Consider the following 21928-nt stretch of genomic DNA (forward strand, 5'->3'; position numbering starts at 1 on the left):
ATTACACTCCAAATAAAATCATGAAATGTCCACATTCTATATAGACTTATTAGTTTATACTTGATTATGTAGATTATTTTATTGTCAACTCTTCCAACCAAACTCCCTGATCCATAGAGGACATAAGAACCCCCCCAAAAAAGAGAAAATCTAGCATAGCTCCAGAAATGTAGAAGTTCCGCTGTTTATGTGGGCAGAGCAAGGAATTGCTAATTTTATACCATTTTTGTCCTAACAAACTCTATTCCCGTCAGACGGAACAGTTGCCATCATCGGGTATGTCAGTTGCCGTTATATTTGCCTTGCGGGCAAAGTTAAGGTAAACTAGAAACTAAAAATGAGATTCCTTTGACAACGGTAAATTGTCACCTTTTCTTTTTGTCTTATTTTAAACGCCACCTGTGAAACCACCTACTGGCACGATATCGATTCATGTGTGGATATTTCTTCAAATTGGAAATTTTCCTTCTTACCTACTTACGAAATATGCGATTTCGACCTCATCTTAGCCCCTGGATTTGCAGGAAATTTAAATCTGTATATAATTAGACACGAAATCGAGGAGGGAAACAATAGACTGATAAATTAATATTTTGAATTGTCAGTAACTAGTTCAAATTTTTTTTGGAAAATGCGTAAGGGAAATTTCGTTTTGTGCTTTACTTGTAGGGTTTGATTTATGGAACGGAGTTGAATTTTTTAAGCAATATTGTTTGATTTCAGTAGCGGTCGGTTTGTCGGGAATATCGCTGAAAATTATTTTTGTAAATTAAAAAATGGGGAGGAAGAAGAGGAATCTACAGCTCATCGGTTTATCGGTGGAGTTTGGAGGATAGACTGGAAAAGCTAAGGTATCAGATGCGAGCCAAAATGACCGAAAGAAGAGAATTGCTGGTAATGGTTGGCCACGGCAGTTACAGGGGTGACATGTAGCCTGCATCTCACAAGTTTAGACCGAAATACGGGTCTTTCTAAGATATGGCAAGGTTTCGCTTTTTCAGAGGAATCTTGGCCACGGCACAGGGTGTGCTTAGGGCAAATGGAGGTGCTTCTGGCTTCTGCGGTCGTCGATTGTTTGATTATTCCCTGTTACCTGCATTGCGCACCAATATTTTGTTCGCTACATCGGCAGAATATAAACAACCCGAGTGGGAGAGAACAAGCAATGGCGGCGGCGGGGGCGGGGGCGGCATTGCGTTGGATGAGGTGAAGAGAATTTTAAGGCTGGCAAATGTGGAGGCGCTGAAGAAGAGGTTGGAGGCTGATGGCAAGGAGTTTATCACGCAGATTGAGCTTCTAAAACTGTGCCGGAGCATGGGGGTTGCGCAGTCGGATGAAGAAGCTGAAGATTTTGCCAAGGCTTTAGACGCTGCAGGAGTGATTTTGATCTTTCGCAATAAAGTCTATCTCCATCCTGAGAAGGTCAGTATTGTTGCATTCACGGCATTGAATTTGTTGCATGTAATGCCGTTCCTCATATATTAGAGCGTATCCAAAGCATCCGCAACAATTTTCATGTCAAAGAGCCGTCTTTGCAAAATAACGGTTCTGCAAAACGGCATTTATGCACCAAAAAAAGCTTAAATTGTATTTGTAAAAACTTTGTATAGTAAATTTGTCCTTGCGTGGAAGAGTTTTATTTTTATTTTTTAAATTAGTGGCATATGTCATTGCAATGAAGCAAATCTCTCAAATATTCTAATGAAATTTGTATGCAAAGAGGAAAATTATTCTGAGGGTTGTCTATTCCATCAAATTTTAAGGTTGCTTTGCCTTACCATTAGACCATGGCCTGCGTGATGGTTCTGATCAACACAGTTAAAATGTCGTCTTCTAGTGCTTCTTAGTTTTGTTTACAGTGAACAATGTTTGAACATAGTCACACGATTCATTAATCTTGTTAATGTGCCTCGGTGACTAGTTGTACCCTCCTGTGTGCAATCATAAGAAGTCGCAAGGCAATGTGAAGTCAATCCCTTATGTTGAAGGTGTGTGAATTCCAGGGTAGAGTTGTTCAATATATGAGGTAATTGGAAAAACAGTTCCCTCGTGGGCTCCCACACTAGGGGTCTCGTACACCATGTTGATTTCTCATTTGACAGCGATGTAAAAACTACCGTAGTACGTTTATCGTTCGTCTTTTCTCTCCTACTCTATCTTGTTTCAATTATTTTGAGTTTTGCTTTTCTCCCTTTAGACTGGTTTTCTTTTATAAGTTAAAAATATATTAACAAAATGGCTATAAGCTACAACGGTTACATAGAAGCTGAGGGTGTTAATTATAGCCTTCTATAAGAGTCATAACAACTATACCAAATAGACCAAACAGCAAGCAAACCCATAAACAGCTAAAAGTTAGAGCATTATTAGAAGACTGAAGTTTGAAAAAAGAAGAGAGATGACCACTGGTTTTCAATGGCATTTGAAAGTCTTACCAAAGCTTCCTCTATTGCTTTTAGATGATCCTGACTAGAATTGTCCATGAAATCAGTGTTGATATTTGAGAACTCACCATTATATTTTGCTTGCTTGTAATTTATGATTTTCAGATTTCGCATTTCTGATTCTGTAATTGACAACCGTTGCTTGATTTCTCTTTGATTGCTATGGGATTCATTCATGAAATATCCAGTGAACTGTAGAAATTCTCTCTAATCTTCATCTTCATGTCTTGAGTTTGTACCATTATGGCTTTTGCAAACTATGTACCTTGGGGATGTCTCCCCTGCATTTTCAGACATTGTACCCTACTGGAAGCATTTCACAGATGTGGGCATAGGTTGGAAATGTCACCCAGCTGTTGCTGATTTGCTGCTGAAAAAATCATCGTTATTCATTTCATACTCTTTGACTCTCCATTCTAAAAGATCTTATCCTTCCTTTACAAGCATGTTGAAATCCCCAACTCTTATTTGAGAAGACGAAAAACTAGCCTTTTTGTACTGCTGAAAATGAACTTTGGCAGTCTCATACAATTGCCAAATGGTCTCCAAAAAGACAACACTATCGGACACAAACATGGGCAATTTGTGGGTGCCACTAGTGCATCATATATCTTTATGACAGTTTATTTTTTATGATACAACCAGTCAGGTCTTAGAAACTTGATGACTTGATCAAGCAATCTTCTCCCATGATATCCAATCTTGTTTAACTTTTCAAAATCAAATCACATAAAAACACAACAAGAATAACTACAAAGACAAGTACACCAGATATCTTGTGGAAAACCCTTTCGGGTAAAAAACCACGGCATCAAAAGACTTCCATTATATTTGAATGGGCACCAACCCAGATTACAGAGCAATAATCAAAAGAGAGCTCCAACTCTCCTCACAGCACCAACTGAGAACAGCAGAGGCTCCAACCCCTATACAAAAGAGAGCACCAACTCCCTTCAAAACACCAACTTTGAAATACTCTTCTTCACAATTCATCTAATGGGTTCTGAGAAAAAAAATATATTCGAATATCTCCTGCTGTCAATCTGTTGATCTTCAAAATGCAAACCATTTCCAGCAACCGAAAAGAAATTTCAAACTTCACTTGATGTTGTTTATAATTTTATTTCAATTAGTGACTGTTACACATCACACTTTCACACATGACTTAGTTCGTATACCCCCAAATGAATCAAATTGTATATGTTTTCCAGTCAGCTATGTAATATGAATAGGTCTCTCATTTGAACACACTCAACACACTTCCATACTTTCTTATCAACACACCTGTAACACCCACTGCATTTGAAGAGAACAACGCGAACAAAGGCGTAGCCACCCAAAACTCGCATTCTACAGAAAACGTTTTTCCAGAAGAAAAAAAATTGCACTCCACCACTAAGTATCGCTTCAACATGACTTGTCAACACACAGTCAGCCCGTTAAAACTTCAAAATCTATTTTTAAAACTAAAACAAATATCATATACACTGCCACACTGAACATAATGCCCATGTTTACATTCGGACTACCCAGATTATGCTGAAAACAAGCTTTAATTACCCACGATGTCCATATTCTCCAGACTGAGAAGATAATAATAAATTCGCACTCCTCCTTTTAAATGATTTTCTGATATCGAATTTGATCACTCCCGAATATTTATAAAAAAAACGACAGCTCATGAATAACAAAAGCAAGCCACCCATGACCTCCAGCATCTCTGATATGCTCAGAAAAATGTTTCTATAATCCTGCCGATGAGAAAAGAATTAATTTATGATGCCCCATGATATGAAGAAGGAAAATTATTTCTGAAGCCGTCAGTCCTTAAACATAGCATGTGTAAAGGAGTCTCACGGAGGTGGTAGAGAATTTAAGTGCCAGCTGTAGCTTACAATCGAATGTAGAAGAAAAGTCAGCCTCTTCAAATAACTTTCAAAAACTTCAGAAATACTTCGATTGAAAAATATTAACAACTTGTTTGACTATTCAAAGAATGACATGGCACATGAGCTAATGCTGACAAAATGACAAGAAAACACACACAGCCTACTCAACTAACACCCAAGCATACAAGCACCTCTGTAATGTTCCCACTTTGAAATAGAATCTAATAATAAATGATAATAATAAAATTAAAACATTAAAAATTAAATTAAAATATAAAATAATATAATTAAATACAATTCATTAAAAATGAATTAAGTTAATGAAATGTCAAAATACATGAAAGGAAAAGTTGTGACTCCCTCAACAATGAGATATAAAAGGGAGAAGAAAACCTCATTGGGGGGGATAATTTGGAAATGAGAAGTGCAGATCTGATTTAAATAATAAGTGCAGATCTGATTATGAAAGGCTGTGTCCCTTTCAAAGGGTAGAAATAATGAAGAGTTGCATTCTTTCAAAGGGTGCTAATGGTGAAAGGGTATGTCTCTTGCCAAAGGGTATACATGATGAAGAGGTGTGACCTCTCCCTCAAATTGAGAGATATAAAGGGAAGGAATCAAAAGCATCTAGTGACATCACCATTGATCAGATCAGATCAGAATTGTTATCAAGTTACAGGCAGTAACATTTGTGTTCTTGGTGGTATGCATGGGGATGTGCTTAATATGCATGCTTAGTAGATGAAGCCTGATAAAGTTGTTATGTAGAATCTAGTAATAATATTGTTATAAACTGCAATATGTATGGCAGTCATACTTAATTTCATATATATTTATAATACATGAGAAGTTAGTGTACTTATAGCCTAAATCATGTTATTACTGTCAGTATTTAAGAAGATGGGGATGAGATGTTCCAAAGAGGGGCAGTCTAAATCCAAGCAATAGGTTTAGTCCCAAGATAGGGTGGGGATCAGTGACCCATAAGCCTTGAGGGTATAGACCCAAGATAGGCAAGGGCTTGGATCTGTAAACTTTGAGGGAACCTATTGTAGTTGGTCTCTAAGCGCTTTGGTAACGTACGTAAACCCTTCTCCCTTAAAACTGAAGTAGCAACAGGGTCTGATATCTATATTAATAATGATATTAATCATCTAATGAGGAAAATAGGTAAGCACTTGTTAATAACTAATTGAAGAATATCAATCAATTTTAATATGTTGAAATAGATTAGGTAGGGAACATTACAACCTCAACCAGGTAAACAAGCTGCTCAACTAGGCACATAGGCAGCTCAACCAACCAGGCATATGGGCAGCTCAACCAACCAGGCTTACAGGCCTTTCACATCAATGACAAATATTCCAACAATGCTTAGTTTGCATTTGAATTGGCAATATTTGCCTCATAGGAACTAATCTTGATATAATTTGTTACCCTGGCGTTTTGTCTCATTCACTAGAAAAAATGTGCAACAATATTTGGCACAAAAGTGAGCACCACATGAAGTGCAAGGTGGATCACTCTCCCTAAAACTTATCATTGCCTTGTTAAGATTTTCTGCCATTACTGATCCATAATCAAAAAGCCTTATTTATATGTGAGTTTTATACGTTTGTTGCTAGCATCATCATACCTATTTGCCTTCATTGATTATAGCTAAGTCCCATAACCTGACATAGTGCATAATATGGCAACTTGAAATACCTTTCAAATTTGTTGACATTGAAAGGTTCTAATTCATCATTAGAAATAGGTGCTAGCAACATTGAATTTTTGTTGACCATTGGCCTATGATTTGGCACCTATTTTACACTGTAGCTATGTCTATCCCTATGATATCCAATGGATAATTCTACTAGGTCAGTTTTTTGGGTTGCATCGGGGTTCAAATTGAAAATGGTTCTAATTAATTCCTTTTAGTAAACAAAACTCTCCCATGTTTAGTCTTGACCTTGTTGGTTCCCAAATTGGGTTTTATGCTTTAAAAGGCACCAATACACTCAATCCAATTTCTATGAAGTAGCTAGCTTCAATCGTGGAAATTATCACAAGGATTGGAGCAACTGCGACAAGGATTCTACAAATCCTTCTACGCTTCGGGCTCTGCAAAACCCGAGAGGGTAATCCCTTTAGTGAATTTCTTGATCTCTGCACCACACTCAAAGATTCACTAAAAACAAAGCAGATTATCTCATATATAGGCTCAACAACAGGGAGAATGCTCAAGAATAGTGAATTCTTCAGTGATCCTCGACCTTATTTGGAGCATGAGATAATGGGACAACTCAAACATACATAAAATTTGGAAACATGCCGTGATTTTAAAATGATTTATAACAAACCGTAAATAAAATAGACAAGAAATTGATAACCTAACGACACCTGCTAGCATATACCAGTGCCTTATCCCATTGGGCTTTGAGTCTTTGAAACATCACAAAAATTTATCTAACAGCCGATTGGATCTTAAACGATATTGCCTTACAGTATCGTTCTATTTGCGATTTCTTATCTGAACTACTTATCAAATCCTAGTATAAACATTATCTCTCTGCAATTTCATTCAAGCATTTTAATTAACCCCTTGGATTAAAGCATGGAATGGAAAATTACATACATCATAACAATGCAACAAGTAAATGAAACCCTTGATTCCATCAACTCAAAAGAAAATAAAGTCACACACAGGAGAGTAAGGACTTGAAATTGTATCTGTATTAACTTCAAAAGCTATCTTCTATCAGATAACATAGTACGTTTCATTTACAAAATAACCCCCTTGAAATTAGAAATTTGAAATTGGTAACTGTTGACGTGTTTTTTATGACCGCGTCTAACACAAAATAAAGTTGCCTAACGGTCACTTCACTCTCTCTTGATCAAAGTACGATTGCTTGCTAAGATTGCAAGGAGTTCAAACAATCGACTCCAAGGTTCCTTCAATGCGTGGATGTGACTCAGTTGGCTGATGTGATTGCTGGTAATCCAAGGGGCCTTATGTATGTTGAAGAAATTTATGCAAGCTCAAGAATTCTTTATACGGATGATTTGCAATAAAGCTCTTAGTTTTAGATCTTTGGGCTTTGGAATGTGCAAAAAGTAAATAGGAATAGGGCAGAGAAAGACTAAACTAAAAGTAATCTAAACCTATGAACAAAGACACGGGATAACTTGTGCAAAATCCAACCACGCTTCGCTTTGCCAACAACACACAACTACACGAAGGCGGTGCAATCCTCAGGGGGTGTGTTTAAGGATTTTCAAATCATCAAGAGAATCCATCAAATCGAACAACTTCTCCTGATAATCGAAGTTAAACTTACACATAAAATGGAGGCTCAGGCTAACTTTGCACAGTATGCAACAATCAGCTGCATACCAAAAGTATGAGCACGAATTTTGCAACAAGGAATCCTATCAAATCCAGTTCGTCTAATAGCATGAAAGCAAATCTAATCTATGAAGAGAATGAGACCATGCGAGCTCCGAAACAACATAAGAACACACCAACAATTGAACAATGTATTAAGTGTTTGCTTCAAAAACTCTTAGCAACAAACTCTGACGATGGTCTCTCCTGATTACAAATGAGGGGGTCACCCCCTTATATAGGCCTCAAGCCATGATTACATGCAAAACCCTAATTAGGGTTTGCCCTAAAGATTCCCCACTCAAGGTGCAACAAGGTGGGAATCTGCATTAAATAACCCATTATGCCCATTTACAATAAATTTAAAAGAGCCTAAAATAGCGCCCATTAGCACATTAAGTGCGCCCCATGATGATGATCATGCCCAGAGTATAATTGACGTGGTCATAAATGCCTATCACTCTCCAAGCGACGACGACATGCAAGAAGAATCCGTCATAAAACCATAATGAGAGGATGACATGCAAGAAGATTCTCTATCCCATGGTGGCATGCGTTGACTGGTCCCACGCCTAGTCAATGTTCCTTTAGCCATAAATACGCCATTACTATTCAGTATTCAGTCAAAAGACTTTCGTCCAAAAATGGACGACCATTATCTCGTTCATTAATAACGTATGCAATGAACCTACCGATGACAGCCTCTAGTTCTCCGATGGAGACACTTGGCACATTCTCGATGTTGAATTCCATCAAGGCAATCTCCTCTTCGCTTCTGGAAAAGAAACTTTCCCAATCTGCCATGGCTTCCTGTGTCTTCTTCATCATACCAGAGAATGAAGAAACTTTTGCAAAGTGTTCCTTAGGAAACGAACTGACGAAGAAGAAATCATGCAACTGGGATTTCAAGGAGTTCACTGTTATTCCTCCGTCGCTAAGTTTCCTTGAAAATAAAGCTTCCATGGCACTGAGGATTTCTTCCTGTATCCCTCTGATAGACTCCTTCAAGGTGACAGAATCAATGCTGAAAATATCAAGGGTGTTCTTTCCTGAACAGATGGCGTAGAACAATTGGGGGAAGTCATAGGCTTCATTCTCTTGGATCACTTTCTCGTCCACCAGTGTTTGCCTTGGAGTCTTCGTCAGAGCCCTGAGTCGGGAAATGGTTAAGTCTTGGTAGACATCAACATCTTCCCATAGTCCCTCCACTGTTTCCAATCTACTTAGGAGGACCACGAACCTCGAATGAAGTTGAGCTAGATCTTCTACAAATTTTCCTGCCTCAGCATAAACATCTTCTACCCATTCTCGGGAATTCTGTGCCAGTGCTCTAATAAGTTCTGCATCATCAACTACTTCCTTGAGAAGGAAGGGAGGAGGAGTGGATGAAGGACCCGCTTCCTTGAGGGGTTTTTTGAAACTCCTGACGTATTCGCATAGAAATTTGTTTTCCTCCCTCAACCGCTTACATTTTGCCTTTGACTTCAACAATTTCTCCTTCATGGCAAAGGAGGAATCGTCGAAATCTCCCATTACTTGACCGGTGGAAGCATGGCCAAGGTCCACCTGTCTGATGACGTAATCTTCCTGTCTAATCTCACTCCTATCCTTATCCATTGCAGGTTCAGCAATGTGCAAGGTCCGGGCTCCAGATTCTTCCCTGACTACCTTGGAAAACTTCCGGGGGGCCTTTCTTTCCGGTGGTTGATCCATCCTCTTCAATAATTCTTCTAATTCTTGAGCAGGATTGGTCCCTCCTTCTGCTTCATTTCTCAATCTGCCTACCAACCAATCTGGTGCGGGGATGGAATGGCTGTAAACTTCTGCATTCTCCCGTTCTTGAGATTCCTCTTCCATTTCGCCAAGGATAGTCTCTACAAAACTATCCTGGCGAACTTCTTCCTGGTGCGCGGAATTTTCTTGCCTCTAACTTCTTCGCTGATGATGGCCCTGCGAAGCATTGATGCTGAGTATATCAGGTGCTGGAACGTTCCCTGGAAGTGGGCCTGCAGGATGTGGGAACATCTCCACCTCTCGTATGCTCGAGGAGCTAACTGGTGAATGCTCCCTTCCTGTCCTCGTTCTCTTTTGTGGAGGTTCCCCTTGCCGAGTTTCCTGTCGATCCTTCATCTTTGTTACCCTTGGCCTCTTTGGGGGATTTTTTCCTTTGTCCATCCGGGCCTCTCTTCTTGCCTGACCCCGTGAAGAGCCTTCAGTTGCCTCATTGTGGGAATCCAGATTTCCCATCAGCAGGTATGTCAGATGGACATGGTTTTCCACCAACTTTCTTGTCTGCCGGTCAATCCAGTGCTTAGTGAATTTTAGCACTGGTCTAGCTAAAATATTCAAATCATCTATCTTAGTCTCTGACCAATTTGGCAATAGGATAGGTTGATCTTTTATCATCTCGAATTTGGGTTGCATCAAATCTGAGTCTTCCTTCACCTGGTCTGGTACCTGATGAATCTCACTTATTTTGATGGTGTCGAGGGGCAGTCTGGAGTGCATTCTTCTCCGGACCTCAAAGTCATCCTCGGCACCTGCCCAGTAATCCTCCAAGTGAAATCTATGTATGAATTTGACATCGACAACCTTCCTAATCTGGTTGTAAGGATCATATTGGGCCCTGGAAGTGTAAAATGGTAGGCGATAGAATGCCAATTCGCTTGCTGCACTTTCAACGACCTCCAATCCTGGGCATATCTCCATGAAATCCCCCAAGACAATCGGAAATTCAATAGATTGCTTCTTCTTCTTCTTCTGCAGCTGATTGTAGGTAGTCAACTGCCTCATGAGCTCGAGCAATATAAGCTTATTTGATGGATATCTGGGCAATTTGTAAGACTGGAAGGAGAAGCCCTGCGTCCTGATGTAGGTGAACTTGGAGAATTGCAGGAACATGGCGCCATACTTCTGGACCAAAGCACTTGCTTGTGGAGACAACCTCATGTGCAACTTATTTTGCATAAGTTGTGTCAGGTACATGGTGAAGGTGTCATTCGCCAACCTGTAAGAATTCACATTGTGGAGATGTAGCTGAGGATAACATTCATGCACCTTTAGATAAGCTGGTCCGCAGCCCATGATTCCTCTTGCTGGCAGCCCATCGAATCCTCCCCTTCGTGCAAGCATATAGAATAGGTAGGAACTCATGAAAAATGACTGAGACCTTTTCTCCTGTAGGTTCTTCAATTGTTCATGCAAGTAGTGGTTGATCAATCTAGCCCAGTCAATCAGTGTATTCGAATTCATGATCTCGCCTATGTAGAAGAACATCCAAGGCTCAAAGTTCACCGAGTGTGAGCACCCGATTACTCTGCTCAGCATCTTTATCATGTCCACATATTCCTGCTTGAACTCAAAAATTGTGAGAGTTTTGGGCATCTTGGAGGCGTGTACTCTAGGCTTCAGCAACCACTGCTTGTTGATCAAGTCAGCACATCTGGCGAGGCCTGCTTCATAGACTGCTTGAGCTCCGTTGCTGGTCCTGTATGTCATGGAATAATGTGAAGGGATTCCAAAGGCCTCACCAATTGCCTCTGGAGTCAATGTTGCCAGTAACTTGCTGTCTGACATCGAGATTGTTTTCCGCTCCAGATTGTAATGTGCTGCACATTCCAAGACCAGATCTGGGCATTGAATAGCGGGAGGAAAGCCAGTTGCTGCAACTATTCCACTCCTCACAATTTTGACAGCTGTCGGGGATGGATTGTGCCCTGCAGTTCCGAACATTCTTATCTTGAATGCAGCCCAGTTGAACGTGCCGAGGTTGGTATCTCTGATTTCTTCCCATCTTGAATTCAACCGAGAATGGGGAAGAAAACCCTTCATCTCTGCTTTGATCAACGCCTGCCTGGAGATAGTAGCTGCCTTGCTAGGTTTTGCCATCTTGGGAGTACTTCGAAATGACGAAAATAGAGACTAAGTATGAATATTCTTCACTGCACTTCTTCTTTCTTGAATCTTGCACGTGAGAAATGAAATGCCATTCTCAACTTATATAGAATTCATACGAGGCATTAATTAGTAACTGCATTTATGGCGCGTCATACTTTCCTTAATTACTACGCCATGCAAAGGCAGCTTCCCATGCGAACGAGTTCAAATTTAGAACTTTCCTTAAATGCTCCAAGTCATGCGTCATACTTGGAAGATTCCTCTTGCCAACTCATTGATTTCATTCTTTCCAATTCCGAAGGATCTTTCTTAGGATTGGCTCGATTCCACTCCAACTTGTCATTTCCTGCTTTAGAAAGAATTTTCACGCCTCTTCTCCACATCCCTAATTTTTAGTGATCTTCCTAAATTTTAGGAGTCAGGTTCATTGGATGGGGAATTTCGTCCCGATTTTGAATCTATAAAAATTTCCATATTTGGCCAAGATTTGATGTCTAATAATAGCATAACTGAAAATTCGCTCGAGGGGAATTTTGCTTTTTATTCCTCCTTGACTCCTTGGATTCCATGCCTTAGGCGAAATTCCAATTCTTTTAGCTCAGGTGAAATTTTCATTACGGCCATGGATTCATGGATTTTCTTCCTGTGAATGCCTCCTTGGTTTCAGTGCTCCAGCCCAGATCTGGGCGCATTTTCAGCATGTCCATGGAGAGGTGGATTTTTTCCACTTGTGAATTCATTCTTGGTTTTAGTGCCCCAGCCCTGACTTGGGCACATTTTCAACATGTCCATGGAGAGGTGGATTTTTCCACTTGTGAATTCATTCTTGGTTTTAGCGCCCCAGCCGTGACTTGGGCGCGTTTTCAACATGTCCATGGAGAGGTGGATTTTTCCACTTGTGAATTCATTCTTGGTTTTAGTGCTCCAGCCCTGACTTGGGTGCATTTTGGCCATGTCCACGGAGAGGTGGATTTTTCCATTTGTGAATTCATTCTTGGTTTGAGCGCCCCAGCCCTGACTTGGGCACATTTTGGCCATGTCCATGGACACATGGAATTTTCCATGTGTGAATGGCTTCTAGACTTAGAACATTTTGACCTTCCACTTCAGGGATGATTCTCACATTTAGCCATTTTAGACCCCTACCTGTCTGCTTTCAACTTTCCAGATTTAGAAGTGATTGTGCATGTTGATTCTCTGCTGTCTGCAAGCCTGATCCTGCCACAAATAGACTTTCTCGAAATGGAAACTTTTCAAAATGTTAGAGTTAGAGCCAAAACAGGACACAGGTAATGACTTACAATAAATAGAAACTTACTAAAAATAGAAATTACTAAAAATAGTAAGTTTGATTTTTGGCAAAATGGTGACATTCTGGGACTCGTAAAAATCCCTAAAAAATAGGGACTTTCTAAAAATAGAAAGTTGCTCCGTTTGGGCTCAAATTTCACTGGGAGGTCCCTTGAAGGGTCCTGATTCCAGTCGTATGCTTAGTTTTCCTGAAACCCTAACAGGAACCCCTAAAATCTAGGACAAAAGGCAAAACCCTAGAAAAAGGACAAAACAAGCCCTAGACCTCACAGAATTTGCTTGACAGAGAAGCAGATTAACCCTAACTGACTCCCAAACATCCGTAACGCGGAGAGATTGAAGAGATTGCCACTGACACACACAAAAACGAAAGCCAAACGACCAAAAGGGCCTAAAAGCTAGGGGGGTCCCTATCTGGGATGGGGTGATGTGTGATTAGGTCACAACTGTAACTATCTTATATTTTGCTCTGCAAAATGACATTACAATTTCTGCTATATACTCATGACGTCCCAAAATTGGAACCTAATCTTGCAGACCGGACCTACATCAAGAGACCTTATTCAGAGATTTTGGAACCCCTTCTTATGGCCTTGATTTCCCTTTTATAGAAAATAAGGGAGCAACAAGCTTCAGGCCAAAAGACACATGTCAACAACAGATTTACTCTTAGCAATTAGGCCTAAAAGGCCATATGCGATTCTGTTACAAAGATATTCTATATCCATGCGCTGGCACCTGTGAATCAATATTTTCAACTGAAAATTGGTAGAAGTAAAACCGTTTGAGCCATGCCATTATCACTCTGATGCCCTTAGATGGAGTGTGAGATGTTACATTTTGTCCAATAGAGTGTTTCCCTTCTCAGAAGGGATACTGGATCTTGGCAAGAAGAAAAGTCACCTCTAAACTAGAAGAGGACCTCAAGCCTTCATGCCCGGGATCAGAAAAAGTGGGAGGAGCTAAAGGGGAAACATAATATGTTGGGGAGGGGTCGCAACTTCCATGCCGTCGTAGAGATGATTGGCTGCCACTCCCCACCCAAACAAATCCTTCTTTCATTCCTCTGCGGGCTCCTTCTTAGAACCCCCTACCATCCAGTGGCAGAGTAGAAGCAGAGGTTGTGCCATGTGTGGCCTTTCTTCATAAGAAAAGGCTTTCACGCCCCCTCTGACAATCCTTACTTTCACAACCCCTCTGACAATAAACATACTCACAGAGGAGAAAAACACCCATCCGATATCACTGAGCATATACAACAACTCCATGCACGATCTTGCTCCAACATCATCTTCCTTGCATAAGAAAGAACTGCTCTCAGAAAATGAAAAGGCTTATTTTCTCTTCTACCAATTAAGTCACCACCCCATTGTTTTTATAATCAAAACACTTCATCTGGTGATGCTCATTCACGTGAAACATCATCATTTTGGTGCTTTTAACTCAACCTGCCAGCTATGGATTCTAGAAATCATGCTTATCAAATCCACTGCATCCTGCTAAGGTCCATCTTGTGTGAACGATTTTGTTTTGATCTTATTCCTCCTTGAGTGTACAATTCCTGCTTCAGAATCCCTGTCAACAAGCGATCTCTGATTTCATCGGGGAACCCGTGATCCTTCATTTACAACTCAAAAGCTATCCCAATCCCCTTACGTCTCTGAAACAGTCATCCTTTCTTGTCTAATCAATCCCGACTCAGTAGAAACCTTCCAAAAGGTCACTCAGGGATGAGTCGGCATTCAAAAATCCCAACTTGTCGCTATCTTGTTCCATGTCGACAAGCTTGCATTCTGTTTTTTCTAACCTTCCTGCGTGAATAACAAATAATACCTTTGATCACCTTTTAAAAAATCAGTTTGAAACTTTGCCGTAGATCTTGCCCAGCTTGGCAAATCAAACGATCACTAATGGCCAATCTGACATTGACCTTCCATCTTGGCTTGTGGACCCATTAAACATGTGATGTAGCAACGCCAACTCACCTTCTAACCCAACATTGTTAGCGACCTCACTGTCACTCTTCTTGGCCCGCCTTGGACACGTGACATCATCTTGTGGTGCCACAGTCCATAAACTTCTTGCATCTTCCTTCTCGGGGTTACGAGGGCCGTTGGATCTGTTCGCACTTTATCGTGTGACCACAATGCCTGCCAACCTTTGCAGATTAAAAATCGAGCACCTTTTCACCCAGATTATAACATCACCGTCCATTTGTGACACGTGCAAATTAATGGAACTACTAGTGGTCTGGTCATTACCTCTTGAGAATCGGTAATATGAGGATCTTGAATAGTCAAAACACCGGCTCACCTTTCTCCGTCGGACACGTGGCATCATCTCGTGATGTTGTGGTCCTTATCTTCCTTGTACTTACGTCCGCGAGGCTGTGCGAACCGTAAGATCTATCTTGCCTTTAGCCGCCGATCAAAACATTAGAACTTTAGACTTGGGAAAAATTAATGGGTGCAGGCATAAATATTAAAAGGGACCAACCGAACACAACTTTATGCTTAGGAAATACAATGGCCCCGCCAACGGTAACCGACCCTTGGCTGAAGTGGAAAAAGGTAACGACGGAATATAACAGGCTTAGGGTTTTTCTTTCACAAGACTTAATCAGAAATTCACAAACCCTAAACCTTGAACTTTGACAGAGGGCAAAATAAATCTAGAATGACCAATATTTTTACTCAAGCATGAAAATTCTTGTGCAGTCATTTTTAGGACTATCAGTGGCTCTAGTTGGGGACGTTCATTTCACAGGAATGAAGCGAGAATCCAGAATCTTTGGTGAAGCAAACCAATTGCAGAGCAGACCAAAAAGAAATTACTTGGACAGGGCAACCTCAACAGAAAAGAAAGTACACTACCTATATACAAAACCTAACTAATGCTCATGGATAATAACTACTTTAAGAAAAGTAGTGCTTCAAGAATTGTCCATGAACAAGCAATTCAATAGGGAAATGATAACTATTCCATTGGGCATAGAGTCAGAAAAGATTACTCTACCCCAAGTTGCTTGTGGCCTGAAAGTCAAACCACATGTGATGGCCCAAGGCCATCTGAAAATCAATCAATGCTTTCCTCTGTCATAAACATGGTTCTCCTCTGAATGCATTAAAAACAATCTAATAACATAGCTGGAATGCCATTGATCAAACCTGTTGGCCTTTTTTGTCCAACTAACGCGCTTAAAATTATCATTGCACTCATTGTCAAACCTCTTAAACTTATGCAATGATTGAAAATATTGGTCACCTTGTGACACAGATGTGCTGTGTTGAACATAACACATATCCTGACTGAAACCAATATCACATTCTATAAAAATATCATTCAGCTGAAAGAAGAAAAACTCATATTCTGGCACACAACTGAGAAAATAGGCTTGGTTTAAAACATCAGTCCGCTCATCGAAAGAGGAGGAAAAGGATCACAATTGATCCTTTCATGTAACTGCAAATCATCAAGTCGAAGAAAAACTTCAACCTCTTGCTCTGAATCCCATTTGATGTCAACAATATCAGCAACAGAAGGAAACTCATCATCATCATTCAACATCAATTCAGGTATCACATCCTGGTCTTCATAATTATCTATTTCACAAGTTGATGTAGTAATGTCCAGACCCTCAAAATTGTCTCTTCATACAAAGAGTTAAGAACCATATGAAAACCCTTCTCAAAAACATTATGGCAAAGCACTAACTGATCCATATCTGCATCCTCATCAAACAATGCATTAAATTCTTCACTAAAACAACTGCCCATCTCAATTTCACATTCATTTTCATCAGGAATCAAGGAATCACAATCTGAACTAGAATAGCTCCCAGCATTATAATCCTCACAATACAAATGCTCAATGTCATGATCCTCATAGGCTTCAGCAAAGTTATCATGACTATTTTGACCCTTTTGAACTACATCCTTCTTAACCATACAGGCCAATTCAAGGACATTTTGGTGATGAGAATACTAAAAAGCAATCTGATCCACGGTACGAAAAGTGGCTTGTAAAGGGACAATTTATTCATTGGTACACACCATGCAGCTTTCTATCTCAATAACATCATCAACTAAAATTGGTGGCACCATATCATTCAAGTTCTTATCATCTCACATAATTGATTCATGTGAGAATGAATCAATGTCATCAAAATCTTGTACACTAGCACTATTTTCATCAGATATGCAACTTTTCAATTCCTCTTCATACAAGCTACTAGATTCATCTGAACCATAAGACTGCAGAAGGACCTTTTGTGTGCTCTCCTTATTGGAGACACTATTGCTACTATCACATGGCACAGTGACTGAAATTACCTCCATTTCTGTATCAGTTATGTCACATAATTTCTCATCAACCTTCTCTTTAATAGCATGAGGAATAACCACTGTTTGGGACAAGTTCTCTTCACTCACATTTTTGTTCAAATCATTGGTCATAACAGGGTCAATGTGATTAACAGTGATGTAGATGCTTTGACATTGATCTTCATCTTTTGGCTCATACCTTTCTTCGACATCTAATGTCTTGGGATAGCATACCCTTGTAAATAAATAACCTTTAGGGATTCCATATTTCAGGTTGTTTTCAATGTCCATTGCTGTCCTATAAGCCTGATGCAAGGTTTTGGGGTCCTTGTCTCTTAGCAAATAACTCACTTCCTCATCAAATGCAGCCAAGTAAACAACTAAGCACACTGCATCATTTGGCCTATAGCTGCTAGGAATATCATCCAATGTTCTGGCAAATCTAAGATTGAAAACAGGGACTAGCTCATCCTCTTCCTTTTGAATACCCATGAATCTTTTCATAACTGAACTTGGACTAATTCTCTCGCCAAATTGTTCCATGAATGTTGCCTTTAGTTCATCCCATGAAGAGATAGAACATGCTGGCAAATAAGAAAACCAATCTCTAGCGTTTTCCTTCAAAGATTGAACAAAAAGCTTCATGAAGACATCTTCCTCACTTATCTCTAAATCTCCCATAAATTCAGAAAACTCCTGCAGATGTTGACATGCCAATTCTGATATTTTCCCATTGAATTCTGGTAGATGTTCCCTAACCTTAATAGGAATAGGGTTTGGGAAACCTTGGATACCATTAAAACTTAATGGCTTATACCTTTCCATAGAGAAAACTCTGTTGTGATTTGATAGATGTTGCATACTTTGCCCATTTACATTTGATATTTCATAGGGAGGTACAGGCAAACAATACCTTTTCTCTCTCATTTTCCTACTTCTTTCCTTTATCACAATCTTAAAATATTACAATGCATAGCTCAAAACATACTTCATCCAACTTCTCTCATTTTCCTACTTCTTTCCTTTATCACAATCTTAAAATATTACAATGCATAGCTCAAAACATACTTCATCCAACTTAATACAAAATCTGAAAATTGTATCACAGAAGTATGTAAAACATCCACTATTATTCCCTTTCTTAGTGCTTTACTCACTTAATAGGGAAACCTTTTCTACACATGATTTTCATGAAAATATATTTGACTCATGAAAACCAAAATACCTGGAAGTGTTGTAGCTGCTGCTGTCTTCTTTAACAAACACTTGGTGTGCGGGGTCTAATTTTTTTGCTTCAGAGTTTCGTTTGATGTTTTGGATGTTTGCTTTGAAGAACAAATGCTTGTAGAACTCAACAAATGAAAGTAAATTGCAAATAAATATGAACAGCCAACTAACTTAAGGAAAGACCATTGTATTGTAGGCAAAGTTGCATGGACACAAATACGGATATGGATACAGTATCGGATACAGATACGGCCATTTTTTAAGATCCCCAATATGGATACAGCTGGATACACATACACATATATTTGACACAATTTTCTAAGTTATTCGAGGAGATTTTCATTACTTCAAAAGCAATATAGACACATAATTGCTACATAAATTATTAATAATGATAAGTTGATTTAACATTTTACAATATGCAAAAGTAGTAGAGTTGCATTGGAAGATAACCCAAAAAATGGGTCACTCAAATAGAAAAACATTTCATTTGTCTTTCTCATTGGGTATAGGTTTTGTTTATACCAATTTAAAAAAAAAATGCATGAATGAAGTTTAAAAAAATTAAATTTAGGAAGATTTCCGTCAAATTTTTAAAAAATCAAATCACATGGTATCTAGCATGGTTGGAAATCAAGGTTTTTTGGGCACATGTGGGTACAGTATTCAATGTGTATCTGGGCTGTATTGGATACGTATTTGTTTCGGATACGGGGATACGCATGCCCGGGGAGGGACATAGGAGTTTCCGGTTACTCTGATTGTAGTTATTTAGGTTTGACACAATTTATTTATCAGTTCTGATAACAGTCATAAATCAGACTGATACAAATTAATGACAAGGGCATTACATTATATAAACAATATCTTCACCATACCTGTGTTATTGCAAGCTGATGTAGGTTGATGTAAGTGACAATGAGAGCTGGAAGAGCTAATTCCTGGACTGTTACGTAGTCTGAGACAAACTGAGGAAGGTGACAGCCTAATTGCACTTTATAGCTCCCAAATGCATTCCACAATGAAGCCGTCTAGGGTAGAGGATGGGATATGAAACTCCAATGCTTATATGTAGTCAAAATGGATACCAGCTTGTGTCAATAACCTGAATATGAAGTTTGATATGAAATTCTCGAGGTCTTTCAATATAACCTGAAAATGCACCCATTTCCTAGCCATCCCAAGCTTGGAAAAATTATGTAAAATCAAAGGCTTCTCAGAAAATTCTGAAACCACCTCCAAAGGGCTCCAAAATGGCCCTAGAAGCCAATCACCCAAGTAGAAAAAGCATCCAAAAATGCTAGAGTATACAACCTGAAATGTTCTCAGAAAATGCCTTTGAAACCTTGCTAGAATCTTCACAAACTTGCAAAAATTTATACCAATCTGCCCAATGATGAACCCTGAATAGATTCACCTCACAAGAAGTACTGGGTTTGCATCCAACCTTCTAACCTCCAAGGTTTTCGTCCTCAGAGTCTACGGCAACTGAAATTCTTAGCTAGAAAAGAGTAATATCAATAAAGACAAATGCTCGAGAGACCTGTTGTGACCTACTCACACATCATCCCATTCTAAATGGGGACCCCTACCTTTTAAGTCCTCTTGGTCTTTTGTTTTTTGTTTTGGGGGTCTTTGGTGGTTGTCTCGTCAGTCTTTCTGAGTTTGCAAATGTGTGGGGTTGATCTGGTTAAGTCTGCTTTTTGTTTGATCGAATTTGGTTAAGTCTAGGGCTTGTTTTGTTAATTTTAGGTTGCTGCCTTCAGTCCTAGATTTTAGGGGTTTTCTTTTGGGGTTTTCAAAAACTAAATGTTACATTGGAGTCGAGACCCTCTAAGGATCCGACACGTGAAATTTGAGTGAATTTTCAGCAACTTTCTATTTTTAGAAAGTTCCTATTTTTTAGGGATTTCATTGCCTCCCGGAATGTCTTCATTTTGCCGAAAATCAAACTTACTATTTTTAGTAATTTCTGTTTTTAGTAAGTTTCTATTTGTAGCAAGTCGCCCTGTGTCCTTTTTTTCTCTAATGTTGACAGTTTGAAAGGATTTCTATTTTTGGAAAGTATATTTGTGGCAGGTCCTCGTAGGCAGACATTGAAGATTGAACATCTGCAATCATTTCTAAATCCAGAAGAGTAAAAAAAGTACACAAGTTAGGTCAAAAAATGGCTAAGTATGGTAATCCACCCCAGAAGTGGAGGATGTAAAATATTCTAAGTCTTGAAAATCCACTTCAAAACCCCAAAATGGCATTTCAATTCGGAGAAATTCAAGGTTGGCTAAGTCTGGAGAGTTGAAAATGAAATTCCATGCCTAGATGAAATCCATGTCCAAATCTGGAGGAAGGTGCCAAATCCACCATGCCTTGGAAGAATTGAAAAATGTAAAATTCCATCACCAGTGGAGATTAGCGCCCAAGCAGGAGGTTTGGTGCCAAAACAAAGTGAGCATGGAAAAACATTGAAGTGATGAAATTCCTTGCCTAGGTGATTTTAGCGCTCAAGGAAGAGAGTTGGGCGCTAAGACGAAGTGCTCATGGAAAGTGCCAAAATGTGAATTTCCATGCCTAATGCAAAATTTCGCCCAAGGAAGTCATAGGGCACCAAATAGGGGTAGCATGGAAAGCGTAAAGAATGTTGGATTCCTCGACACTTGCAAAATTCCGCCCATGGAAAGATTAAGGCGCTAAAAGGACCCTGGCATGGAAAATGTGGGAAAAGACAAAATCCTCCACCATCATGAATTAGCACCCATAGATGGAGGAATAGCGCCAAATTGACTTAGGCGTGGAAAAATTGAAAATATTCAAAATCCTTGTCAAGGTCAAGTTGGCGCCCAGTCAGGTGAGAAGAATTCCAAAATCAAATGATCATGGAAAGTCCAAATGTTGAAGAATTCCTCCACATAGTGAAATCCACGCCCAAGTCCACGCCCAAGTCCAAGATGGAAATTTTCCAAGGAAAAGGGGAATTTGAAGGTCAGGAATGGAATGGAAAAGCAAGAAATCCCCTCAGTATAAATTTTGAAAAATCTATTTTGAGATGCCAAATCTCATCAGAATTTGAAAATTTTTGCGGATTTGGATTCGTGAGAGAATTCTCTCTCCTGGACCCGAAAATCTTCAAGAAAGTTCCTCAGGAGGCGAAGAGTCTCACTCCTAAAAGATTCTCTCCTACGGTTTTGGCGCCAAGTGGACAAATAAGAAGGAAATCAAGTCAAACTTAAAAAAAACTCCTTAAGAATTTGAAAAATGGAAAGTAATGAGTTGGCAGGGAATATTCTAAGTATGACGCACAACTCAATGCAATAAAAGAAAGTTCCATTTGGAACTCAACTATGATGGTGGAGCCCATTTGCATGGTGTTGTGGAAAGGAAAGTATGACGCATAATTAATACAACTTCTCAAATTGACTCCTCGCCAAATTAGCAGCATATGGGAAGAGTTCTATATAAATGCACAAG

At 39.4% G+C, this 21928-nt stretch overlaps 1 protein-coding gene across 1 annotated transcript in view; it reads left to right on the forward strand.

Moving 5' to 3' along the window:
• The first annotated feature begins 398 nt into the window (after positions 1–398).
• LOC131073108 (calcium uniporter protein 6, mitochondrial) overlaps positions 399–21928 on the forward strand; it is a 54173-nt gene continuing 32643 nt past the window's right edge. The window contains exon 1 of the mRNA XM_058009482.2: positions 399–1422. Coding sequence (XP_057865465.1) covers positions 979–1422 — 444 coding nt within the window. The 5' untranslated portion in view covers positions 399–978. The remainder of the gene's footprint in view (positions 1423–21928) is intronic.

This window comes from Cryptomeria japonica, chromosome 7 (assembly GCF_030272615.1).
Source record: "Cryptomeria japonica chromosome 7, Sugi_1.0, whole genome shotgun sequence".
Taxonomy (NCBI): domain Eukaryota; kingdom Viridiplantae; phylum Streptophyta; class Pinopsida; order Cupressales; family Cupressaceae; genus Cryptomeria; species Cryptomeria japonica.